The sequence below is a fragment of the Electrona antarctica genome (genome assembly GCF_951216825.1).
Source record: "Electrona antarctica genome assembly, chromosome: 3".
In the NCBI taxonomy this organism is placed as follows: domain Eukaryota; kingdom Metazoa; phylum Chordata; class Actinopteri; order Myctophiformes; family Myctophidae; genus Electrona; species Electrona antarctica.
This window is the reverse complement of record NC_136808.1, coordinates 8,556,900-8,579,685: the sequence shown is the minus strand read 5'-3', so window position 1 is coordinate 8,579,685 and position 22,786 is coordinate 8,556,900. Positions and strand designations below refer to the sequence as shown.

At 45.2% G+C, this 22,786-nt stretch overlaps 1 protein-coding gene across 1 annotated transcript in view; it reads right to left on the bottom strand.

Annotated features, from left to right (window-relative positions):
* The window catches only part of minar1 (membrane integral NOTCH2 associated receptor 1), a gene marked incomplete at both ends in the record, with an annotated part of 33,810 nt that overhangs the window by 2,889 nt on the left and 8,135 nt on the right, over nt 1-22,786 (bottom strand). The window contains 5 exon segments of the mRNA XM_079497459.1: nt 7,799-8,098; nt 18,806-19,135; nt 19,694-19,879; nt 21,608-21,832; nt 22,018-22,295. Coding sequence (XP_079353585.1) covers nt 7,799-8,098; nt 18,806-19,135; nt 19,694-19,879; nt 21,608-21,832; nt 22,018-22,295 — 1,319 coding nt within the window.

Genomic DNA, 22,786 nt, shown 5'->3' with positions numbered 1-22,786 from the left:
ATGCACGATTAAGCCGCTGTTATTGATTTTTGTCTACTACACCAATTTATTTCTGTATTATTGGTGTATGAGCTGGCGATGACAGAGTTTGATGAGAAACACGCGACTCCGCAAGCTCTTAAGCCCCGTATATACTTATATACTCTACAACAGATATAGTGAAAACAGCCGATCTACAAGCTCACACAATGCATCGTGATGTGATGCGTTCGGAGCTTGTACATAATGCTATTGTCCACATCGTGCCAAACAAATGGAACCCTGCCTGCCTGCCTGCCTGCCTGCCTGCCTGCCTGCCTGCCTGCCTGCCTGCCTGCTTGCCTGCCTGCTTGCTTGCTTGCCTGTCTGCCAGGCAGCGGTTCAGCGTATGCACCCGCTCACCCCGCGGCGTGCAGTGCAGTCATAGTCTAATCCTGTGTCTCTGAAGGACAGCAGCCCAAGGTTAACCTGATTGCTGTTGCTGACTCTCCTGGTGTGGACATACTATGTATTGATCACCAGCAGGTTGTTCCTCTCCTGGTGTGGACGTACGCATACTCTCTCAGTATTGATCATCGATCAAATCAATAACTCTGAAGGTGACCCATTCACCAGCAGGGTGTTTTTAGTGATTCCTGAGCAGCTGGTCTTGCGTGTCTGTCCATCACTGGCTCAAGCCAACAAGAATGTGTGCATGGGGAATTACTGCCTAATGTCACTGTCCACGCAGTTAATTGCCATGCTAGCTCGGTGGTGTAACGTCATTTACAATGGGCTGACCATAGAGTTAAAGGACCACTTCACCACTTTTCAACATCTCTTCATATAATTGGTCCTCACTAATGTTCATGATAAAACACCACCATTTTTTCCTACTCAGTCTGTGTCTCATAGGAGGGCTTTGGGCAGTTCGGACACCCGTCCACCAGTGACATCATCATTAGGCAGATTTTTTTTTAAACAAATTTGTTTTAAAATATATTTAGATTTTTATTATCGTGAGAACGATGGCTTCAACTTTTGCATTGCAACTTTTCAGGAAAAGAAAGCCTGCCGTTTCTATTAGCTTGGATTCACCATCGATGATGTCACTGGTGGACGGGTTTCTGAACTGCCCACAGCCTTCCCATGAGACACAGACAAATGTGACACAAAAAATGGTGGTATTTTATCATGAACATTAGTTAGGACCAATTATAGGAAGAGAAGTTGAAAAGTGGTGAAGTGGTCCTTTAATAAATCACACTCGTGTGAAGTGAGGGGCACTCTTATCATCATACAGCATCACATTCCGGCCAATCACTCACATCCTCACTTTTCTGTCCTCAATTATTGTCCTCACTGTCTCAGCCAATCAGAGAGAACCCTGAATGCAGACCGCTTCACCTCGCAATAAAGGCTTGATTTGAAGCTATTTCATTTGCATTAACCCATTCTGGACGGGAACACCTTTTGGTGTTTTAACTAAGCATTATGTTATGCTTTAGCTATTGAAAAATAGCAGATCTACAAGCTCATAGCGGATGAGGATTTAGAAGACTTTTTTTTCCCCGACATCAGGCCTAAATGGGTTTTAAGTGAGCACTTTATGAGCACGTTATTATTGTCACTCAGGGTGATTTCACAGAAGACCAAAGGTAACGGGACGCCCCAGCGGTGTCAGCCCATTAGCCAGTAAGTAATGGCTGTCTGTCAGACATTGATTGATTGCACCGATAATAAAGTTTCGTGCGGAACGTGAAGTCATTCGCTTTCCTTGACTCTATAGTGTTCATTTCAGCGACTAAAACGATGAATAAAAATGTTCGTCGACTACCTTTTTTTCACTGTGGAAAACTAAATGAAAACTAAACAAAAACAAAGCTATGATGACTAAAAATCAAGCGTAGCGTTAGTTCATTGCGTCACGGAAGGCAGATGGTTATTATATGTGTGTGTATATAGTTCCCCTCATTCATTCCCTATAGTAATTAGCTGATTCTTTAAATCAGCTGCCTCTCCAGGCGGCCTACTTAAGCAGCCAAGCTCACTACTCTTTTTCCATGCTGAGCTGTCAAGCAGCTTGTGCGGCGTCTGCGTGAAAATTAACCCCCACCTCCCCGGCCTCCTCCCTGTAGTTCTTAGTCCAGGGGTTATGGGATATTATTGTATTGTTTGCGATTGTGTAGATTTATTGTGTTGAATCATGTGTTGATGTGTTATATGTCTATTGTTGTTCATGGATTATTGTATCTTTGGCTCTGCTCTGGGAGGTCGTTGATATCAGAGCTGTGTCTCGGTGCACAGATAATCGGATATCAAATGTGATATCAGACCCGTGTCTCGGTACGCAGATTATCTGATATCACATGAGCAGAGCCACACCGCCATACTAACATGCAATAGCTTTGCAATAAATAAAGGTTTATGGTCAATCTGAGCTGAAGTGTCTCAATGAAATAAGACTAAATGTGTTGACAATTTTGTCAACAAATAAACTTGAACTAAAATGTCAGCGAGGGAATAGTGAGAGATCCAGTAGAACTAAAAGACAAGTCATTTTATGTTTTGTTGCGCTCTGTGTTGCTCTTGAAACGATCAGCTATTTCCAGCATGGAAGTATAAAATCAGCCACTATGACGCCTTCAAGGCACCGCCAAAATACATTTTTGTCGACAAAATCAACTGTAGATTTAGTCGACTAAAATCATGCGACATTTATTCGACAAAAACTAGACCAAAACTAAAACATTTCAGATGACTAAAATGTGGCTGAACGTATAACAACCCATTCTGCCATGTTGGAAAGAGGATGGTGGTGACAAATGTGATCTGATCTGATCTGTAAGTGTGAAGGCCACACAGCAAACATCAATAATACAGAACTCTGGCTGCATCAAAGCTTTACAGACCCACTTTCATCCCATGTCTCTGCACGTACTGTAGCATCGTACACACACACACGCGCACATGCGTACACGTATACACGCGCACACTCATGCACGCGAGCACGCACACACACACACCAAGCCGCACACACGGGACACCCGCATGTGACTAACCTGTACAGACTTTATTGAATGTGTACTCTGGCATGATACTAAAGTCTGGATGCAGGCAATAACATCTTCTATACACACTTTCTACACCTTTTTATTTTGTCGACATAGAAGCCACTACAAAACCCTGCTGCACCACCTACAAGGCACTCAATAATCTGTCTCCCTCCTAGCTGCAGCTCGGTGATGTTCTGGAACCTCATTCAATAACCTGACTCCCTCCTATATAATATATATATAATAGCTCTGGGACCTCGCGTCCTGTCCCGTTCCCTCGCGTCCAGTGAAGCCTCCCCCCCCCCCGATCTACGAGTTGAGAGGGTTGACGAATGACGACAGAGTACAGCATCTTACAATGGGTCTGGTCCACAATATTCGCTACAACACAAAGACACCCATGTACCTGTTTAAATACTTCACTAAGAAACCCATGTACCTGTCTAAATACTTCACCAAGATACCCATGTACCTGTCTAAATACTTCACCAAGATACCCATGTACCTGTCTAAATACTTCACCAAGATACCCATGTACCTGTCTAAATACTTCACCAAGATACCCATGTACCTGTCTAAATACTTCACCAAGATACCCATGTACCTGTCTAAATACTTCACCAAGATACCCATGTACCTGTCTAAATACTTCACCAAGAGACCCATGTACCTGTCTAAATACTTCACCAAGAAACCCATGTACATGTCTAAATACTTCACTAAGATACCCATGTACCTGTCTAAATACTTCACTAAGATACCCATGTACCTGTCTAAATACTTCACTAAGAAACCAATGTACCTGTCTAAATACTTCACCAAGCTGCCCATGTACCTGTCTATATACTTCACCAAGATACCCATGTACCTGTCTAAATACTTCACCAAGATACCCATGTACCTGTCTAAATACTTCACCAAGATACCCATGTACCTGTCTAAATACTTCACCAAGATACCCATGTACCTGTCTAAATACTTCACCAAGATACCCATGTACCTGTCTAAATACTTCACCAAGATACCCATGTACCTGTCTAAATACTTCACCAAGAAACCCATGTACATGTCTAAATACTTCACTAAGATACCCATGTACCTGTCTAAATACTTCACTAAGATACCCATGTACCTGTCTAAATACTTCACTAAGAAACCAATGTACCTGTCTAAATACTTCACCAAGCTGCCCATGTACCTGTCTATATACTTCCTCAATGTCAACGAAGTCCACACCCACAACACCAGAGGGAGTTCAACAAACCATGTGCAACCCAGATTCAGCTCAAACAAGGGACTAAATTAATTCTTCTCCTATCATGCCACCAAAATGTGGAACGCCCTACCAACAGCCATTAAGACCTGCAAATCCCTTGACTCCTTCAAAACCGCTCTCAAAGGGCACCTACGGACGGCTGCAATTCCAAACTGGCCCCTGTAAATAAAGTCTGAGTCCCCACCCACCCCCTTTTCCCTTTACTGTATATATCTTTTTTCCTTTTTACTTTCTAAAGAAAGGAAAAAGGAAAAAATATATATGATGATTTCCTGTTTTTTGTTATATATTTGTACGTCTCTAAATGAATGCCACAGAGGAATAACAGTCTAAGTCCACACTATTGATCCATAATGTATAAATGATAGATAAGGGTTCAGGACAACGAGGCCTTTTCGTGGAGGGGTCAGTCTGAAATTTGGACTTAGACTGTTTTTCGTCTGTGCTACTCAAATGTTCTGATGAATTGAAAATGGTGGACCCTGTTGTGAACAAGTGTAGTGCTTTATCAGTGTGTCGTCCACAGTATTGTTGTGGTTTTGTTTGAAATGTACCCATTCTGCAAACTGTTAATAAATACTTCAATCAATCAATCAATCAATCAATCAATCAATCTATATATATATATATATATATATATATATATATATATCATATAATGATACTACAGTCTCCAGGCAGGTTAACGTGACGTGACGATACGTCTTGTCCATCACACCGCGTCAAAATCTAATATTCTGGCGAACAACGGAAGCGAGAAAAGAAGGCATGTGTCAAAACAACAGCCCCGTTGGTGGAGGAAAAAAACCTGAGTCCACAGAAAACAAAGCAAAGCATCCACGCTCTGACAGGGGAACAAGGATGCACACGCGCACGCACACACACACACACACACACACACACGCACGCGTGCGAGCGCACACACACACAGTCTCACAGGGGAACGCACATACACACAAAACCACATTTCATGCAAGTAAGCAACACTGGCTTGTAATACTTGAAGGATGTAGACAGAACCAGGCTTTCCCTCCACCCCTCCTCCCCCCCACAGAGCCAGGCTTCCCCCACTCTGTGTTGTGATGTCAGCAGTCAACACAAGCTGCAGCATAGCGTGCGTAAAGTAACTACCGTAAGTACATTTACTTAAGTACTGTACTTAACACGGAGCCCGCCATGCAGAACCGTAGTAACCGTAGGATTTAATTTGTCATGCAGCCCGCCAGAACCGTATAGCCTATACGTTTTCCATGGTTGTTACGTGCCACGTAGCCTGGAACTCACCTATGCTTTTTATGGCATAGGCAGCTCCCGGCAGGATCCGCCGGGAGAAACTATGCGCAGCTGCTAGACATGAGACGAATTAATTAGAGCGACAGAGAGAGAGAGGAGTGTGTGTGTGTGTGTACATGTGTGCGTGTGTGTGTCAATTTAACAAAGGTGCAGACGATCAGAAATCAGCAGAGAGTGAGTGATGTTTGCGCTACTCTATGCCGAATTGAAGTGGACTCGGACCCAGACTTTTTTTTCTCCCTGGAAATAAAAACGTCTGGGTTTCCGAGGCTACGTGCCACGTAGTGTAGGGTTGTACTCTGTGTATTCCTCCCCTGTCTCTCCTTGCCTCCACTCTGTCATCCTCTGCAAGGTTTGAAGTCCAGTCACCTCATCTGTCAATCAGCCTGTTACCTGACTCCACCCTCATCCAATCACCATCACCTGCTGCCTACAGTATAAAAAGCTCAGTTCCACCTGAGCTCCTCACTCTCTCAACCTGCAGTTCATCTCATTTCAGTTTGTTTGTAGTCCTGTCCCTGCGTCCTTATATTTTGTCTCCCTTTTTGATTATCCCCAGAGCAAACCTTGACCTTATGTTTTACTTTAGTTTATGTTCTCCTACTATTAAGGCTGTCACGATTCTCGATACGTATCGAAATCGAATCGAAATTGACGTTCGATACAGTGTATCGAAATCACGAGCCGACTTTCATTCAGCGATATTTCATTACATGCGCACGTCCGTCTGTTTTTTCACCCCGGAACGTTTCTCACGGGACGTGTTTCAGCCAGTCGGACCGGATACAACGGTGCACCAAGTGTATGGGTGCAGTCAGCACTCAGCAGAGAGCAGACAACAACAAAGCCAAATTCACTCAATGAAGAAGCCGTTTATATCGCTTTTGTCCCGTGGATGGGACATTTAGATTTAAAAACGGATGAAAAGCGCAGAAAAAAGCATATAGTTGTGTACAATAGCGGAGTGACAGGTTCCATAATCCATATGGGGCTGCCTGGTTTACACACTATGGCTGCTTCAGCGTGTCTCGCATCGAGACGAGGACACCGGGGGCTTGTTGTCACGCCGCGGTGATTTAGCATAATATCACGGCAGCGCGAACAAAGCTGTGTTCGGTGCGAGACATGCTGACGCAGTCAGCGTGGAGGCTAATAACGCTAGTCCAGCCCCATGGAAGCTCTCCCTGAGGGGCTGCTACATTATAGCGGAGTGAGCTCCTTTATAACTCTATGTAATAAGGGAAAATTAGCTTAAGTTATGGGAAATCTGGAAAAAAATGCTTACCACTAGCTTTCTTCACAGATGTGTTCATAAAGGTGTCTACTATCACAGAAACATTTGTTCCAACCCAACTCCCTTGGGAAACTAGTGACAGCTGCTGAAAGTTGGGGTATCATTATCAACCAATATAAGGCAAAAACGTCCAAATTTCATTATACTTTAATTAGCATGTGACATGTCAAACTAGGGGGTTTTCATGATGCTGAATCCATTGCAAGCATTAGTTTTGCACAAAAAACACTCCTTTGCATAAAAATGCCCATAGCCGTCATCACAAATGAGGTCAGCACATTTGGGCACATTTGGGCAAGTGGCTATGGCCAAATTTAGCCCAAGGAGCGTTTTTCGTGCAAAACTAATGCTTGGAATGGATTCAGCAGCATGAAAACCCCCTAGTTTGACATGTCACATGCTACTTAAAGTATAATGAAATTTGGAATTCTTTGCCTTATATTGGTTGATAATGGTACCCCAACTTTCAGCAGCTGTCACAAAGTTTCCCAAGGGAGTTGGGTTAGAACAATTTTTTCTGTGATAGTGGACACCTTTATGAACACATCTGTGAAGAAAGATTTTTTTTTGCAGATTTGCCACAACTTAAGCTAACTTTACCTAACTAATGGGAGTGAGAGGTTCCATCATGTGGGGCTAATGTTAGTCCCGAGTCCCCACTCCAAGTAGGAGTTACAAAATGTTGGTATTGGTAAATCTGTTATGGATGTTATGGCCTCTGAAGCAAAATAGATGTTTTCTAATGTTCCACTGTTTAGGAATTGCTGCCTCAACTGCACTCTCCAAAACTCCCCAGCTAGATCATTCCACTGTTTTTATTGATTTCATTCCTTCTTCAGACAGACAGACAGAAAGACAGACAGACAGGTACCTGCATGTCCAGAGAGACAGACAGACGGACAGACGGACGGACGGGTATACCTGCAGCTCCAGGGCGTTGAGCTGCTTGCCCTTCTCTCCTCCAGAGTTTCGCTTATACTCGTCTATGGTCCAGGAGGGCTGACCGGCCCCCCGCTTGGCCTCGGCCAGGCCGCTGAGCCGCAGGTCGGTGTACAGCGGGCTGCCCTTCACGTGGTGGGGGGGGGCCTTGGTGGCGTTGGGGGTGTAGGGGTGGGGCGAGAACACCTGCTCTATCAGGTAGGAGGACGAGGACGACGAGGGGTCCTTGGGGGGTTTGGGCGGCCGGTGGGGGACCTCGCCGTACAGACGCTCTATCCGCTCCTGAAGAGAGGAATGGGAGTAAAAATACTCTGTTACTACAAGTGTTCGTACATTCCAGTTTCCGATCTTCATGGTGTTTTTGGGGTTCAGCAGTGGCGTGGCGAAGGCCTTATGTGCCACAAGGCACGAAGTGGATAGGTAGGTTACTACAAGTAACAGTTCGGAATTCAGAATCTACTTGAGTAAAATGTATACTTAAAGTACCAAAAGTGAGAAAGTACACACTATGCAGAATATGCTGACAAGGTTTCAAATGTATCAGAATCATTTGAAAATAGCACATCTACAAGCTCACAATGCATTGCGTTGCAAACGCATTGTGAGATTGTAGATCTGATATTTTCGAAGGGTATAAATGTATAGGTCTGAAGACATTGATGCATGGTTTGTATAATAATAATCAAAATCTACAAATTAACTATTTCATTGCGGCCAGCTGTTACCATAAATCCCAGTTCCCAGTGCCACCATCAGCGTCCACTTTATAATATAATATATAATAAAAAGCGTCCACTTTTTATAATAAAAGTAATTATTTGGATCTGAGATGTATAGTGGAGTAGAAGTAAAAGTATTGCAAATTGTAAATACAAAATGCCTCTATTGTATACTTGAGTGCAGTACTTAAGTAAATGTACTTAGTTACTTCCCACCACTGGGGAAAGAAAGGGTGATGGACTGAAGCCAGTCGGCTGATGGAGATATTATTTAGAGACGGACACAGTAACCCCATTTCTCCTGAGAGATGAAAGCTTGTGCTGTATGATGCATTATGCAGTGTCCTCTGTTTGTGTTGTACAGTCTGGAAAAAAGGTGTTTTGTTTCCCCTCTGTGAAAACAGGGACAGGGAATAAACTAGAACAGCATATCGCTTCATGTGTCACTCGCTATGATTACACAGCTTTAAATGAGAAACACAATATCGTACTCAAACGCGTTGCAACAGTTCATTTGGAAAAACACAAGGAAGCCAATATCTGATATAGCAGAGTGCAGATTTGCTTTTAAATATAATCTGGCTTGCTCATACCAGCCAGGAGGGAAATAAATAAAATGTGTATTTCTTTCCATCCTACTAACAGTGAGACAAATGCAACCTAAAGGCCTATTCATAGTCTGGTTTTAGGTGATAAGGTGACTACCAAAACGGTGGTTAGTAAAAACAGAGAGATGTGTTTGGGTGAGCGGTGAGTCTCTTACCACCACGGCTCAGTGACGTCATGTTGTAGTTTTAGTAAAAAACAAGAGAGATGTGTTTGGGTGAGCGGTGAGTCTCTTACCACCGCAGCTCAGTGACGTCATGTTGTAGCTTTAGTAAAAACAAGAGAGATGTGTTTGGGTGAGCGGTGAGTCTCTTACCACCGCGGATCAGTGACGTCATGTTGTAGCTTCAGTAAAAACAAGAGAGATGTGTTTGGGTGAGCGGTGAGTCTCTTACCACCGCGGCTCAGTGACGTCATGTTGTAGTTTTAGTAAAAACAGAGAGGTGTGTTTGGGTATGCGGTGAGTCTCTTACCACCGCGGCTCAGTGACGTCATGTTGTAGTTTTCGGTGGTCACCTTATCACCTAAAACTGGAGTATGAATAGGCCTTCAGTGTTCTTTCAAGGTCCATTATTACTTGCGCAAGCAGAGCGTGCAAGTAATGTTATCAGTCAGGTGCTACGATGCGTATGTCCCTTAGCAGCATATGATATGACGTCATATGCTGGCAACGTTCATACGGAAGCAGACCGTGCAGGTATGTTTTCTGTCATGCTACGAAGCGTATGTCCCATGACGTGATGAAGATATGTACCAATGTCCCTTAGCAGCATATGATATGATGTCATATGCTGGCACGGGACATACGGAAGCAGACCGTGCAGGTATGTTTTCCGTCATGCTACGAAGCGTATGTCCCATGACGTGATGAAGATATGTACCAATGCCAGGGTATAATTGGTTTACGATGGTGACGTAATGATGATATGTTTCAGTGTCGGGTGGATTAAAGGGACATACGCATCAAACCACCCGAGTAACCACATTATACCACTAACCAACTCAGAAATTACATATACATACATATAGACATATGAGCATATGACGTGATGAATATATGTACCAATGCCAGGGTATAATTGGTTATCGATGGTGACGTAATGATGACATGTTTCAGTGTCGGGTGGACTAAAGGTAATGCCCCTATGTATACATGTATGTAATCTGACACCACTGCCATAACATAAGTAATCAGCTTCATTACCATACTTCAAAATACTACTTTGTTTCCTCCAAAAGCAAGGTACGTAGCAAATAGCTAAACCTAATAATTCAATATTGCAAACGTTCTTTCACAGAGAGGCTGAGATTTGAAAGTTTTTTAGCGGTCTACAGTACTTGCACGCTCTGCTTGCGCACTAGTAGGCCATTTATGGCCTACTAGTGTGCAACAAGCACACAAGCACACAAGTAGGCACTCGACAGAGTGCAGTTCTAGTTTATTCTGCATTTGAGACACGGACCACCATTTGATGACTTTCAGCCCCTCAGACCCAAAATTAAAGAATATTTTGTTGTTAGGAGAACAATAACAACGATATATATATACTAGATATGAACAGGCGATGATGATAAAAAGGTGCTCACACGGATCAAACGGGATCAAGGTATAAAGAAAAAAGAGACGATCCAAGTTAAAAAGAGGAGGAAAGCCTTTATTAAATTAAAAAGGCAACTGCGAACATGTTTCGACCTTGGCTGCCCTGATGGGCAGCCCTGATGAAGACCGTAATATGTAATTATTATTATCATATGTAATAATTATCCCACTGCACTCCGTGGGAACCGTTCATAGCCATGTCTATTGGCGATCATAATTCAACAATAACTCATTACGCTACAAGCCACGTTTTCTACATTATTTTAAATTGATTCCCGAGGAGCAGCAAATGTTTGTGCATAATTGCACATTCTTCACGTTTGTCATGCGTTGTTCTTTCTTCCCAATAAGCAGGATAAACAACATTTTAATGGTAAACTGTCGTCACACAACTGAACGCATTGACTGTATATTGATTTTATTTTAGCAGCAGTTTACAGCAGTTTACAGCAGTTTACAGTCAGCTGCTTTCAACCCAAGAGGCCAATAGCAAGAGGGGCCGACTTTGCATTACTTCCTGTATCTGCGTGAAGGGGGCGGACACATTAGTAGGAGACAGGAAGAATGTTGGAGTCTATTAATTTCCAATGGGAGAATGAACGTGAACACAGCTTATGATCCATTCTTTAGCTCCATGGTCACTGAACTAAATACTGGACCCAATCATCACAAGGCATACAATATTTCAAAGAAATTCATACTAAAATGGCTTCTAGCAAGACAAGACAAGGCAAGACAAATCAGGAGAAAATCGTCTTTGTTATCGACCTTTCTTTATCCCAGCAACAAACTCTCGCGAGATTTGAGAGGAGTCCGGAAGAGTCTCTCTGTCCATCTGCAATTTGACGGACGACACATAGGGGGCTCTGGCCCCATATTTAAGATGAGAATATGTGAATATTAAAACGTGAAATGAATGGACCTATTACAAGTGAAATAAAATGTGTGTTCCAATGCTTAATAATAATATAATTGTCCATAACTGTCTTAGACTCTTGGTTGATGGGGGCTGATTTCCGTTGTCAGTGTTGTTGTCAGCCTGGGAGAGGGAGGGTGGTGGCTGGTGGGAAGGTCGGGGAGAAGCAAACCATGCCTACTTTATTTAGGAGACCATTTGTAGGCTTTGTGTACCATTGCGCCTCTAGTGGCTCCAATGAAGATCGCACATCTTTATAAATTATTAATCTTTGTTTCAACTTCGAGTAACTGCCATCGTCAGGAGTCGGACAATTAAGGTGACAAATCTATTCCTGGCTTTGTCTTATTGGCCGTCTATGTAACACCTCACTGACAGACCTCGCTCCCAAGGGAAGACAGACTATGCACCCACTGCACACATCGCATGGATGCACCTGGGACGTATCCTCAGTGATGTTTCCTGAGGTCAACGGGGTTTCGGGTCTACCAACATCACACCCCTCACTCAGGCGACCCAGTCGGGGTTGATCAAATCCCGACTTACGTCCCAGTAGCTACCCTCGGTCAGTCCATCTGGGAATGAGCAAGGCCCCACTATCCGTTGCTCAGGAACTACTCTGCCGGGACTGGGAGAACCAAATTCTGGCGAGTGGAAGGACTAGGCTCTGTGGGTTGACTCCTGTCCGGGCCCCTCCTACGTCTCACCAGGTCCACTCCTGCTCTCACCAGGACCAGGACCTGTGCGTTGCACCAGACTCCCAGCACCAGGCACTCTATTCAGGAGTGGTGGATTATAATGGCCCTCCTAAAGGCCTCACCAAGGTTTGTTGGGCTTCCTCCTCACGGAGGACACAGGCTGGGGCGCACAGAATATGGCGGAAACAGAGCTACACTTCCTAACCACCTGCTCTCTATAACAAGACATCAGAGACACATACTGTCCACTGTACCAAGACATCAGAGACACATACTGTCCACTGTACCAAGACATCAGAGACACATACTGTCCATTGTACCAAGACATCAGTGACACATACTGCCCACTCTACCAAGACATCAGAGACACATACTGTCCACTGTACCAAGACATCAGAGACACATACTGCCCACTGTACCAAGACATCAGAGACACATACTGTCCACTGTACCAAGACATCAGAGACACATACTGTCCACTCTACCAAGACATCAGAGACACATACTGTCCACTGTACCAAGACATCAGAGACACATACTGTCCACTGTACCAAGGCATCAGAGACACATACTGTCCACTGTACCAAGACATCAGAGACACATACTGTCCACTGTACCAAGACATCAGAGACACATACTGTCCACTGTATCAAGACATCAGGGACACATACTGTCCACTGTACCAAGACATCAGAGACACATACTGTCCACTGTACCAAGACATCAGAGACACATACTGTCCACTGTATCAAGACATCAGAGACACATACTGTCCACTGTACCAAGACATCAGGGACACATACTGTCCACTGTACCAAGACATCAGAGACACATACTGTCCACTGTACCAAGACATCAGAGACACATACTGTCCACTGTATCAAGACATCAGAGACACATACTGTCCACTGTACCAAGACATCAGAGACACATACTGTCCACTGTACCAAGACATCAGAGACACATACTGTCCACTGTACCAAGACATCAGGGACACATACTGTCCACTGTACCAAGACATCAGAGACACATACTGTCCACTGTATCAAGACATCAGAGACACATACACAAAACATGACCAAAGGAAAAACAAAAACAAAAACGTGCGTGCGTGCTTGCGTGTGTGCGTGCGTGTGTGCGTGCGTGTGTGCGTGCGTGCGTGCGTGCGTGCGTGCGTGCGTGCGTGCGTGCGTGCGTGCGTGCGTGCGTGCGTGCGTACGCATTGACAGTCTATACAACACCTCACTGACAGGGTTCATGGCCATGCCAGCGTGTGGTGGACATTTTTGTAAAAGTTTTATTTTTGCCACAGACATATACATATTAGCAGAAACAGAGCTAGCTGCTGATCCGAGAAGCACTTTACACTTTCCAGATGTTCTAAACTTCTAATCTCCTGCGTGCACCTGGCTGACCTGTTTTATCATTACTTTCTTTACTTTTCATTACTTTCTTGTTGTTTGCTGTTCTCAGAGCAGCTGAGTATAGCAGCGTTGGTGGTGAAAGCAAACAGACATGTCCAGACATTCATACATTCTTGATTTTCCTTCAATAATTGGTTTCTTATTTTTATCTGGTGTAATAGGCGACACTTTTTTCTTTAGAGAATGTAAGAATAACTTTATGCCTACTACAATAATACATTATGATTAAATTGATAAAAAAAAAAAAAAAAAAAAGATCCATTACATACTTCTTTGCCCAAGCAACTGGGAGACACGTAAATTATATTAAATTAAATTAAATTAAATCTCTGTAAAGGTGTGTGAATGTGTGTGTGTGAATTGAATGCACAATCTCTGTAAAGGTGTGTGAATGTGTGTATGAATGTAATGCACAATCTCTGTAAAGGTGTGTGAATGTGTGTATGAATGTAATGCACAATCTATGTAAAGGTGTGTGAATGTAAGAGAGACCTCCAAATATCTGACCTTCAAATGTAACCTTAAGCTTTGGCTTAAAGCAAACCAAATGTGTAATCAATCAATCAATCAATCAATCAATCAATCAATCAATCAATCAATCAATCAATCAATCAATCAATCAATCAATCAATAGTAATAGTAATTATTCTGCCGAGCTCCTGTGCTTTGTCTACTTGTCTTGTATGGTAATAATGATATGTCTGTTTTTCTATGGATACTTTTATCACTACTTCTTTTAACAGCCTTCTGCTCAGCGACTACAGATGGAACTGAGCTTCTGGCCAACTCACTCTGGCTCATTTACATAGATGTGAAAACCTTCTGGCTAACTCTGGCTCATTTGCATAGCCATGAAAGCTGACATGTTGATTAATGAGCACTGTCCCTGGGAAATAAATAAATTAAATGAATAGAAATAAAAAATCCTGGCCCCAGGATATTGCATAAAGCCACAGTGGTTGGCCTATAATACACGAGTACCATGCATTTTAAAGTCACTTTCACCATTTTATATTACTCTACAGTTCTTCTTCTTTTTAATCCCACCTATACTCTCCCTCTGCCAACCTGGGGAGAGCCCCGAACTGAGCTCATGCTTCCTTCAATGCTTCCTTCAATGTGAGCAGGCCGCTTCTTTTCACCGGACAGAGGGGAGGAGTTTCCCCGGTTGGACGTAACGTATGGAAGGAACACATTATTCCAACCAGTTCCTCTCCCCTCCATCAGGCGCCCCGGCTGGCCAGGGGAGGCAGTATAGACCAGGATTACTGCATGTTTTTGTGAGGATACCTACCCTAGGGGATACGGGGAGAACATGTGAGGGTACCTAGCCTAGGGGACACGGGGAGAACATGTGAGGGTACCTACCCTAGGGGACACGGGGAGAACATGTGAGGGTACCTATACCCGACACGGGGAGAACATGTGAGGGTACCTACCCTAGGGGACATGGGGAGAACATGTGAGGGTACCTACCCTAGGGGACACGGGAAGAACATGCAAACTCCACACAGAAAGGCCAACCCCACCTAGGGTATGGGCACTGATGACACGGAGGAGAGAACATGCCTCCAGTGCCCACAGCGTTATTAAAAACACCAGTTACATATCGGTGCTCCAATTTTTTTTAATTAGAAGTAACGATGCTACCAAGGAAATGAGTAGCCTACATGTTCAAGGCCTTCCAGGGCCTTGCTCAGTGACACTTCGACACACGCACACACGCACGCACGCACGCGCACAGACTGGGCTGACAACCAGGGAAACAGGCGACCTTCCAATTACCACTCGGCTAAGTCGACACCCTGACATCGCCTTTCATATCAGGGCTGTCTGAACTTCAAAGCCCGTTGACCTTCATAGTGCAGAGCGCTATTAAAAAACAATGACCACCAATCTGCACACATGAATGCTACAGCACTGCTGAAGCGCAAACTGTCCGCTGTAACAACGTTCAACATTTGCACGTGAGCATTTAACTTTTCCATTCATTTAACTCTTCAAATAAATAAAGGTTTGTGAGCTCGTCAATGTCATAGCCGAACAAAAGATTGATAATGTCGCCCGCCAGAACCTATATCGTAAAATTCAATCCCTGGCGTCTGAGGAAATGTTTTTATGGGAAAGGCTTGGCCCGAGAGTACACACTGTGAAATCCTCAGCGTTGATTTTACCCCGAGAGTTACAAAAACAAAATGGTACTTCACCAAATCCAGGTCTATTTTGTGCCATCTGTACCATTAATTAAATTAACAAGAGTGAGGATTTTACCGCCGCATATACGTAATAAGAAGCAATTACTGACAGGGGAGGAGCTATGAATAAATTAAATACTGCATGACTCTGTTTATGAGGCACATGTGAGAGAGAGAGAGAGAGAGAGAGAGAGAGAGGGAGAGAGGGGGGAGAGAGAGAGAGAGAGAGAGAGGGGGAGAGAGAGAGAGAGAGAGAGAGAGAGAGAGAGAGAGAGAGAGAGAGAGAGGAGATACTGCACACAATGTTGGCGCTGCTCCAACATTGGGGACACAGAGATAAAATACAACACTGTTGTTGAAAATGAAACTCTATTTGTTACACACTTAGCCCCAAACCACACCAGATGCAACTCCTTGCAACAAATCAATGATTGCAGGTAGTTGCATTAACATGTTTTAAATTAAGTAATTAAAACCCTCTTTTTAATTTTTCTTCTAAGAATTGCTAAATACCTCACACTAAAATGTAGTATTGATACATTCGATTAATTGCATAGCAAAACGATTCGATACCGATCATTTCCATTGCAAAGCGATACGATACATAGTCAATGTTGCCGTTTTCACTTCGATATACTTCGATTCTTGAAATTAAAATCGATTTTTCGATGCAGTTACTATATCGTTACAGGTAGTTGCCACTGGGAATGATGGTTGCAGGTAGTTGCCATTGGGAATGATGGTTGCAGGTAGTTGCCGTGGGGGGCCTTGGACGTGTATACACATCAAAACGCAGATGTTCTTGTCTTCATTTCTGACCTAGCATCTCGCTTGGAATATAAACGCTTCTACAGAGACTTTAGCGTGACCAGCGCGAGGTAAGAACGGAAGATTATGCCTCCCGGTTTTGGGGGGTAATGGAAGGCGGGGAGAGAGAGAGAGAGAGAGAGAGAGAGAGAGAGAGAGAGAGAGAGAGAGAGAGAGATGATCACATATACACGCGTAGTGGAATAACGGGCGGGGCGGTTGTCACCGCACAGGGCCGACAGAAGACCACTCAGGGTCAAAGGTCACAGCCCTTTTCAATGAACACACACTCCATTTGGCTTTTCCTTCAGCGAAAGGTCAGCGGGCGGGAACACCTAAAACACCTGCCGAGAGTGACTGATGTCTTAACGAGCCGTTTAACAGTGCGGGCGGAAAAGGGGTAGGGGGGGGGGGGGGTGGGAATGTCATCATGCTCTAAGTAGCATGTGACGTGTCGAACTCAATGCCTCATTCCTCATGTCTCCATGCTCTCCATGGTACAGTCTGCCTCATGTCTCCATGGTACAGTCTGCCTCATGTCTCCATGCTCTCCATGGTACAGTCTGCCTCATGTCTCCATGGTACAGTCTGCCTCATGTCTCCATGGTACAGTCTGCCTCATGTCTCCATGCTCTCCATGGTACAGTCTGCCTCATGTCTCCATGGTACAGTCTGCCTCATGTCTCCATGCTCTCCATGGTACAGTCTGCCTCATGTCTCCATGCTCTCCATGGTACAGTCTGCCTCATGTCTCCATGCTCTCCATGGTACAGTCTGCCTCATGTCTCCATGCTCTCCATGGTACAGTCTGCCTCATGTCTCCATGCTCTCCATGGTACAGTCTGCCTCAGCACAGTGTTCACAACTCCCAGAGTTATATTCAGATGCAAGCTGTTTCCCTTTCTCTCTCTCTCTCTCTCTCTCTCTCTCTCTCCCTAGCTCTCCTCCGGTTCGTACCACTTGACAGCTGACAGCAGAACACGTACACCATCCTAACTTCACTACGGCAGCCCAGAGCCATATAAGACAGAGTTACGACATCTCCGTTCAAATTTTACACACACACTCCCTAGTTGCCAACGATGAACCTCTGCCCCAAATGTTCCAGAACGGCCTGTTATAGCGCCACCAGTAGGCCGGAAAAACACATTTTTGGATATTACTCCTCCATATTCTGTCCAAAAATCCCGCAAATCGTTACACAGTATCTCTATAGTCATGTGTTCAAGACGGATCTGTCCGATATTTCGTATTCCATCCTAATTTGGCTAACATTGGCTTTCAAAGTTTGCAGGATTGGCCCGTTTTGAAAAAAAAGCCTCAAATCATGAACGCAGCGTGCAATTTACGTGAAATCTTTCACAGACTTTCCTACTAGGCTGAGGAATATATCCCACCCTTTTGACATTGGCCTATTATAGCGCCACCAACAGGTGAATTTTTTGAACAAAACACATTTTTGGAACAAAATGCCTCAAATCACCAATTGCCATCCAAGACGTAAGAAGAAATGGCACCCTTTTCACATTGGCCTGTTATAGCGCCACCAGGAGGCCACAACCTGACCTGCCTGGGTGGAGACTGTTTACCAAAGGGTTTCACAGCTGATCAGTGCATACAGCTGATCGTCCGGCTGAAAAGCCAATAACATCGTCATAACAAACTGCTGACGGAAGCGTGAAGGCCAAATGCAAAAACAAGGAAAAATGCAACGTTTCTATGTCAGTGATGCTCAACCTTTCGTCAAGGACGCCCAGAATTATCTGTATTTGGCCGCGGACCCCCATCTGAAAATATGTTGTTCCAGGGACCCCCCCCCCCCCCCCTCCCCAGAAGCAAACATTTGAGTTAAAAACATTCGCTGTGAAAGAATATATATTCAAAGATGTGTGCCATGTTTTCACGATTGTTCAAAAACAGCAGATCTCACAAGCTCGTAGCGCAGAACTCGGTGCCGCGCTATTAGCTAAAGTAAAAGGGGTTCCCGTCCTGAACGGGATAAGTATAACAAAACCAAACGTTACCTCTTTGGCTTTACTCCTGTGTCTGTCCGCCCTGCATGGCTCCATGTCCTGCGTCCCCTCGTCCACCTGCAGCACCCCCGGAGGACGGGACGAGTACGACACCGTCCTCCAGTCCCGGGGCGAGTTGGCGACGCTGGCGACCTTCGGCTCCGTGCAGGCGTCGTTGTCCTCGTTGAGCGAACGCGACGACCTCCGGGTGGAGAACGCGCTCTTCTTCAGAGCTCTCACCCTCAGGCTCTCGCCGAGGCTGTTCCCCCCCGCCGTCGTCCCATCGGGGGAGCAGCCCCACTCGCCCCCCGAACCCGAACCGCTGCCACCACCGGTGTCCACCTTAACACATAAAGCGCCATTATTGTAACTTACGTCATTTGGTTTAGTCTGGCGTGGTCCAGCCCTATGGAATATATGGAATGCGTATGCTAATAAAAAGTATTTAAAATATTGCTTTGATGCTCATAATATCCTTAGGAAGTATTACGTTGTTTTTTATTAGCATATGCATTCCATAAGGCTAGACCACACATGGACATATGACATCATCAACTTGCAACAGGAGACGTTCCTATTGAGTGAAAGATTCTCTATTTATGAAAGAAATAAAATATAAATATGTTTTTTTATTTTAGTTATAGAGGGCAAGTATCCAGGGATCCTTTTAATGCACACTGCTGTGTTTATATGACTTTTAGCAGTGTTTCTTTCCCGAAAAAAAACACATCCAATCTGCAAGGACCTTTTAGTCTTAGTTTTAGTCATCATAGCTCTGCAAGGACCTTTTAGTCTTAGTTTTAGTCATCATAGCTTTAGTTTCCATTTAGTTTTCGTAAAAAAAAAGGTAGTCGACGAACATTTTTCATCACAATATTAGTCGACGAAATCAACACTGACCTTGACGTTGTGGCCTGTGGTGTGGCACTGGAACACGTGGGGGGGGTTGGCGGGGTGGGCGTGGTTGTTGTGGGCGTGGTCAGGAGTGGCGCCCGGCGCCGTCTCCCCGCCGGACCTCCCGTCGTTGTTGGGCGACTCCGACGGTTCCTGGATCTTCTCGTCCAGTCTGTTGAGCTTGGAGAGAACCTGAGAGTATAGGGGAGGGACGATATGGGTGTAATACCACCTGAGAGTATAGAGGGGAGGGACGATATGGGTGTAGTACCACCTGAGAGTAGAGGGGAGGGACGATATGGGTGTAATACCACCTGAGAGTAGAGGGGAGGGACGATATGGGTGTAATACCACCTGAGAGTAGAGGGGAGGGACGATATGGGTGTAGTACCACCCGAGAGTAGAGGGGAGGGACGATATGGGTGTAGTACCACCTGAGAGTATAGAGGGGAGGGACGATATGGGTGTAGTACCACCTGAGAGTAGAGGGGAGGGACGATATGGGTGTAATACCACCTGAGAGTAGAGGGGAGGGACGATATGGGTGTAGTACCACCCGAGAGTAGAGGGGAGGGACGATATGGGTGTAGTACCACCTGAGAGTATAGAGGGGAGGGACGATATGGGTGTAATACCACCTGAGAGTAGAGGGGAGGGACGATATGGGTGTAGTACCACCTGAGAGTATAGAGGGGATGGACGATATGGGTGTAGTACCACCTGAGAGTAGAGGGGAGGGACGATATGGGTGTAGTACCACCTGAGAGTAGAGGGGAGGGACGATATGGGTGTAATACCACCTGAGAGTATAGAGGGGAGGGACGATATGGGTGTAATGCCACCTGAGAGTATAGAGGGGAGGGATGATATGGGTGTAGTACCACCTGAGAGTAGAGGGGAGGGACGATATGGGTGTAGTACCACCTGAGAGTAGAGGGGAGGGACGATATGGGTGTAATACCACCTGAGAGTAGAGGGGAGGGACGATATGGGTGTATTACCACCTGAGAGTAGAGGGGAGGGACGATATGGGTGTAATACCACCTGAGAGTAGAGGGGAGGGACGATATGGGTGTAATGCCACCTGAGAGTAGAGGGGAGGGACGATATGGGTGTAATACCACCTGAGGGGAGGGACGATATGGGTGTAGTACCACCTGAGAGTATAGAGGGGAGGGACGATATGGGTGTAATGCCACCTGAGAGTATAGAGGGGAGGGACGATATGGGTATAGTACCTCACCGTACCATATCTGTGGCCATATTTGGCCCTCGAGAGATTCCGTCAACGATATATCACGATATCTGTAGCTGAAAATAAAAAAATAAGATATTTTGTGCCACAAACTGGTCAAAAAGTACATGAATCCTGCCTCCTCCAAACAGTAAAACACTGACTGCAACTTGGCCACAACTTGTCTGTCCACAACAATGGGCAGCCTAGTACTACTAGTACTAACTACTCACTTTATTGGGAGGACAATATCGATATAAATGTGACCAAACTTGACACACAGTATGCCATTGGATTTTTGTAATTTCCGTTTCATGTCATATGAAAGCAGGGAATCATAGCTTCAAATTGACATATTGGTTGTTCAGTTTGACCCACCAGTTTTGGAGATATGGCTTATAGAGTAATGTCTTGCAGACAAACAGCGAGTTGAGAAAACAGGCTTAAAAGGTTCACTTCTGTGGACTCTAACATTAGACCTATAGTTACATGTTTAAGCATTTATTTCATATTTACATGTCGATTTCAGCTCTGACATGCTCTAATATGTGAATTGTCTGACTGTGCTATTAACTCATTTTGGATAAAAAAAATCATAATAATGTGTTTCTCCTCTGGTGAAGAGCTGGAGGCTGCACGTTGACAGTCCCTCAGTCAAATCTGGTCACATATCGGCACAGCCCTACCTGAGAGATCTCCCCGCGCACGCCGCTCAGAGACTCCAGCTTCTTCTCGATCTCTCCGATCCTCATCACCAGCTTGAACACGCTGGCCTTCAGTTCGTCGTCCGTGCCCGCGGTCTCCAGCGACTGGAAGAGGCGGTCCAGCTTGGACTTGGCCAGTTTGACCGTGTCGTTGTTTGACCGCTGCTCGGGCGAGCTGTCGCCCCCCTCCTCCGACCTGAGAGTGACCTGTTTGTGACAGTAAATTTTGGATTTAGCTATTAGTCTTATGTCGAGTCGGCTAAAATGTATTTTGGCGGGTCTTAGTTGAAGTCATCGTAGCTTGTTTTTTATCTAGTTTTTCGTCAGTGAAAGACGTTAAGTCGACGAACATTCTCCGTCATAGTTTTATAGTGGACGACATCAACGCTGACCTGAGAGAGTGACCCGTTGCTGTTGTAGAAGGAGGGCGGGACCACGCCCAACGAGTCACACACGCTCATGTCGTCCAGGAAGCGGAATATGTCGCTGATGTCGTCGCTGACCATCTCCGACTCCTCCTCGTCGGAGGAGTGTCTGAAGGCGCACGCCGCGTCTCTCTTGCCACCATACTTGGTCGGATATTCGTTTTCGTTTTTCTTCTTCTGCTCCGCCTTCGTCCTCTCCGTCTGAGTTCCCACGCTGGACGAGCTGTCCGAGGCCCCTCCCCCTCCTAGCGGTGGGCGATATGGAAACATATACAACAGGTCGTTTCGAGGAAGCAATCTGATTGGTTGAAACAGCCTTCTAGCCGTGCTTCAAACCAGCATCATGGAACACCTAATCAAAACAAAGAATTCAGCCGTTTGTTCTCCCAGATTGCAGCAGACTGGGTGGCTAGGCTAGCTAGTTTCTGTTCTCCAAGAGCGCAGCAGACTGGGTGGCTAGGCTAGCTAGTTTCTGTTCTTCCAGAGCGCAGCAGACTGAGTGGCTAGGCTAGCTAGTTTCTGTTCTCCCAGAGCGCAGCAGACTGGGTGGCTAGGCTAGCTAGTTTCTCTTCTCCCAGAGCGCAGCAGACTGAGTGGCTAGGCTAGCTAGTTTCTGTTCTCCCAGAGTGCAGCAGACTGGGTGGCTAGGCTAGCTAGTTTCTGTTCTCCCAGAGCGCAGCAGACTGGGTTGCTAGGCTAGCTAGTTTCTGTTCTCCCAGAGCGCAGCAGACTGGGT